General features: G+C 39.4%; 1 protein-coding gene across 1 annotated transcript in view; it reads right to left on the reverse strand.

The window, feature by feature from the left end:
- Window positions 1-685: 685 nt before the first annotated feature.
- Window positions 686-4,759, reverse strand: part of gfra1a (gdnf family receptor alpha 1a) — a gene marked incomplete at both ends in the record, with an annotated part of 117,409 nt that continues 113,335 nt past the window's right edge. Inside the window, 2 exons of the mRNA XM_083988293.1 lie at window positions 686-841; window positions 3,127-3,174. Of these exons, the coding sequence (XP_083844419.1) occupies window positions 686-841; window positions 3,127-3,174 (204 nt within the window). The remainder of the gene's footprint in view (window positions 842-3,126; window positions 3,175-4,759) is intronic.

Below are 4,759 nucleotides of genomic sequence, written 5' to 3' on the forward strand. Positions count from 1 at the left end.
ATTTCATTCAGCTCATAAAAACGTTAAATACCAGATCACGTGATTATCAAAACATACACAAACCACAGAGGAGACTGAATAACATCTAAAAAGCTGCCCGTGTGATAAAATGTAGCTGTTACTGAACCGACTGTGACTTTTAAGCGAAAGATCCCACCTATAGCCTCAACACACAAACAGACGTGGGTGAAAACTGATCTGACGACTCGGAAAGTCAATGTTAATTTACATTTTGTGAACCATTCAGAGAGCCACCAGCCTGTGGTTTACTGGAATGTAGTCCTCCTCGGGTATTTTTGCCATTTCTGCCCAACTGAGCAACACGAAAGCTTCAAATCCCATTTGATTTCGTTGTTTTTTTTGTTTTCTTTTTGTTTCAACTAACCCAAAGGGAACACACAGCCAAACTGAGTTAACACGTATAGTAGATCACCGTTTTAGCACACAGCTGCAATGCAAAAAAACCCAAAACTGAACAAAAGACATTAAAACAACAAAGCTTCCCAAAAATTCCTTTAAAAAAAATCAAAGTAGGAATCAAAACAGAGACAGATTCCAGAGGGAAATAAAAGTACAACAGGTATTACTGAGAAGAAAGCATATAATTTCTTGTTTTGCTTTTTCTTTTATACAAATGTGTGTTTGTCAGTCCGTCGTAGCCGCTGGCTGTGAAGCAGCAGCGAGGCTACAAGTCGCCCGGCGTGGAGGCTGCAGGAGGCAGGCTGCAGTACCACAGCCCCAGCAGCGGGGGCAGCAGAGAGGCCAGGCCTGCGGGCCGTCTGGAGACCACCGAGTTTCTCAGGATGACGTTGGACGTGCTCGGACCGTCTATCTGAGGGTCCTGAGAGAGAGACAGAGAAACAGAGAGAGAGAGGTGAAAAACAGTCCATCAAGCTCTAAGAGACTTGTCTTTTCAGTTTTTTAATCATTTATTGGTGATAAAATTGGCAGAAATGTTCAAACCATAGATTATATGGTTCAAACTAATGACCTCAAAGCTGGAGGTTCACTCTAAACTTGGTGCATTAAAGCAGAAGTAAGCGGAATGTTTGTGTTAATATAAGTCTTAAATAGTTATATCTTCCGACAGCAATCACTTATATAGAGTGTTTGGTCTGAAACACGGGTCTGTCAGTCACTCTGCTCTGCTCTGAGCCGAGGAGAAAACTTTCCTTGTATCCTACAACCTTTATCCAATGAGGAGAGAGAACGGCATAAAGGGGCGGTCCTCTCTGTGTGTGCAGCCAAGGGATGCGCCTGAATGTGGTGACGTAGGGACGAGGGCGGGGACTGCTAACTCCATCGGCTGACAAGAAGTTAGCCAAAACGACCGGATCGCTTACTTCTGCTTTAACAATAAAAAGCAGCAAAAATAGGATCTTAGTATGTCCTTTGATTTGGTTTTACTTTTCAATAATGTGCTAAAGCTAACTGCTATCTTCAAGGACAAACTGGTGAGAAGCTTTAGCCTTCACAATCAATGTTGTAACAATCTTAATTAACCAACTGAGTTAGCATGATATGATTTATTGATGTACTGGGCCATGAAATGGTTTGTAGGAATGTTCAATATAGTGGCAGCAGCAGCAGTGATAAAAATGTTCTTGTTGTCGGATAAGAAAAGACTTGACTGCTCAGTGATGGATACAATATTATGTTTTTATCTCACTTCAAACTGAAAAATCAAAAGGAGAAAACATGTTTTGTGTTTTTGCCTCTTCCTGAAATGAAGGACGTCTTGTTCCGAAGATGACAACAAACTCAGATGTGCTACAGTCTGATAGTGTAAACTGTGTGAAGTCTGTTTCTGGGAAAGAGCAGTAAACCTGTGACCTGAGTCTGGTTGAAACATCCATCGACTCATTATCAAAGCTGAACCACCATCATAAAGAAAAAGTGAAAACAGCTTCATCAGGTCTGAAAGTCCAGATTGTGGCCTAACAAAGTTTAATGGATCAGAGCTGGCAGGAGCTTCTGGATTTTATCCACAGCTCATTTCTGGGAGCTTTTTTTTGTTTTTTTCCATGACAGTTTGATAAATGATGATCAACATTCACAATAACATAAAATCCTGCCAAGCATTTCAACTGTCATTGCCGTTTTTCTGTGTAATAAGTCTTAATTTTATCTATGCGCCACACATCCCAAAGATCTGATGATGATGTTCCCAGTGTTGTCATCTTATTGCCCCCTCGGAGAGATGTTGGACCAAAGGTTGTAGTTTAATTCATGCAAGAAGAGACGTGGTGAACGTTAAGATATTAGACTGTTTAATTCAATTATATCGCCTATGAATAACTCTATAAATATATTCATCTGGTGTGACACAGTAAAAAAGAAAAATCTAAAGGTTGTTTTTTTTTAAATAAAATGCCACAGTGCAAAGCTAAGAAGTACATCTGTGTGTGCATTTGCATGAGCCGCCATGAATAACTATGTGTGTGTATATAGGCTCTCACCATCGGTCTCGAGGCTGCTAATAAAGCTGCGAGCTAACGGCTGGGTCATCTCCCCGAGACCTGTCCCTGCTTCTATTAAATGTCAGTCCAGTGCATAACAGTGCCTTATTATTGTACAATGACATTTACAGTGAACTTTAAAAGCCACCAGATAAGCAACAATCCCATTTCAGCCTCAAAGGAACTACAAAGAAGAGGAGTTTACAAAGGGATTGCCACGGCTATCGCTGACAGAGGGAGGTCACAGGCGTCCAGCAGCGAGGTTGGATTAGAGTTTGTGATGATTTGATAACTTGAGCAATTTGCCTTTTGGTCTTAAATGAAATTGTTTTCCGAGATAAAAGCGGAGAAACACACGGGTTGTGTGCAGCATTTTAGAGGCTTTGATTATTTCTGCCAAATTAAAAGACGTTGTTCTTTTTGATGGCACTTTGGACATCCAAATGCACAAAGGTATGAAACATGGCTAAATACAGGCTGTTTTAAAAATGCAGGTTTTGTTTCCTCAGAGATTCATTTTACCTGCAGTTTAACCATAACAAAGAAGCAAAGAGCAACAACATAACAGTTTTCCCCCACATTTATAATTCATTTTAGTTTTTTCAATCATTTGTTTGTACTTAAATACACAAAATGCAGTTTGCCGCACAACTGAAAAGAAGCTTACCACACAGAAGACACCGTCAGCACTGGAGTTGGACTTCAATTTCTGAGCCTGCAACAGAAAAACACACACAAAAAAGAAAATTCACATTTGTATTGATGATAAAGATCCACATAAGGAACAAATCAGTTCAACGTCAAGTGTGTAAGAAGTGTGTAAGAAGATCTCATGTTAACAGCAGTAATTACTGACTGCAAGTAATTAATTTGTTTTGATCGATAATCAATGAAACAATCAGCTGTTTAATTAGAATGAAAATACTCCAGCAACACTGTGGCACCGTCACGTTCAGTGTGTAGGAGGCTCTGGTGCTGCTCCGACCCGATCATGAGAGACGGCTGGAAACTGAAGCTAAATTGGAAAAACTCCAATAACCTTGGAGAGTTTACGCCGAGAGCCCGTAAAACTTTTAAAGCCTCTGATATTTACACTCGAGGAGACGACGAAGACGGAGAAGGAGAAGGAGTAGAAGGAGAAGAAGGAAGAAGAGCGAGGCGGAGCGCTGAGGGACGGTCCGACCCAGACACATGATGATTTCATCTCAGATTTATCATTCAGTGACTGTCGCACGCTCGGACACACTGTCTTTGATTCACTCACACACACACACACACACACACACACACACTTTCAATCTGTAAAAGAAGGTTAGATGACATCAATTACCTTCACGGCATTTTCCTGTCATTTACTAAGTGTTAATTAAGTCTTATTAAAATGAATGTGCAACGAATCTTGTAAAACATGTTCTACCAAAACAAAAACGTGCTTTTATGAGAATATGAGTGTTAAAAAAAACAAAAAAAAAACAGAGGTCCTTTCTGATTGGTCGATGATGATGTTGAGTGTGCATGTTTAAGTAACAACTTGGGTTAAGATGTGGAGGGAGGATTTAACCTGTTAATTACCCCGACCTCGTCCCTCACACACTCCCTCGGGCTTTGCAAAGGAACAAGAACTTCTGCATTTACAGAAAACACACAAACACACACACTGAAAACCCACAGTCCATCCTTAGAGGGCAGTCGGACTAACCTACGGCAGGATGATGAAGTTCTTCTCAAACCACTAGTACAACAACCTGTGGTTTTATTATTTATCACCTTCAACCACAAACTACAACCTTTTACTGGCCACCTGCGATGAAGACACTGCTGCACTTCCTGTTCTCAGCACTGAGCACTGAGATTAAACAAAAAAACTAAAAGAAAAAGCTGAATCATTTGAGATCAAATCCAATTTTTAGAGAAGAGGCAGAGCAGGAACTTTGGTAACACTTTACTTGACTATCTCTATAGCGCATTAAAACTATACTTATAATGAGTTATAATGCAGTTATAGCACTGTATAACTATAGTTACTGTATAAACACTCATAAATGATCATAATGCTTTATAACAATAATCATAACACACTATAAAGCATTTTATCATGACTTATAAGGTCAGGTATTATAATACGTTATACTGTAATTGTTAGTAACTCGCTGACAATGCCCACATTGATAATGCATTATAAATATAGTTATAATTAGCTTATAAACGTGTATAACTATCATTATAAACATTCATAAATTACCATAAGGCTTTATAACAATAAGCATAACATATTACAGAACATTATAACTCTAATACTT

This window comes from Trachurus trachurus, assembly GCF_905171665.1.
Source record: "Trachurus trachurus genome assembly, chromosome: 15".
NCBI classification, from domain to species: domain Eukaryota; kingdom Metazoa; phylum Chordata; class Actinopteri; order Carangiformes; family Carangidae; genus Trachurus; species Trachurus trachurus.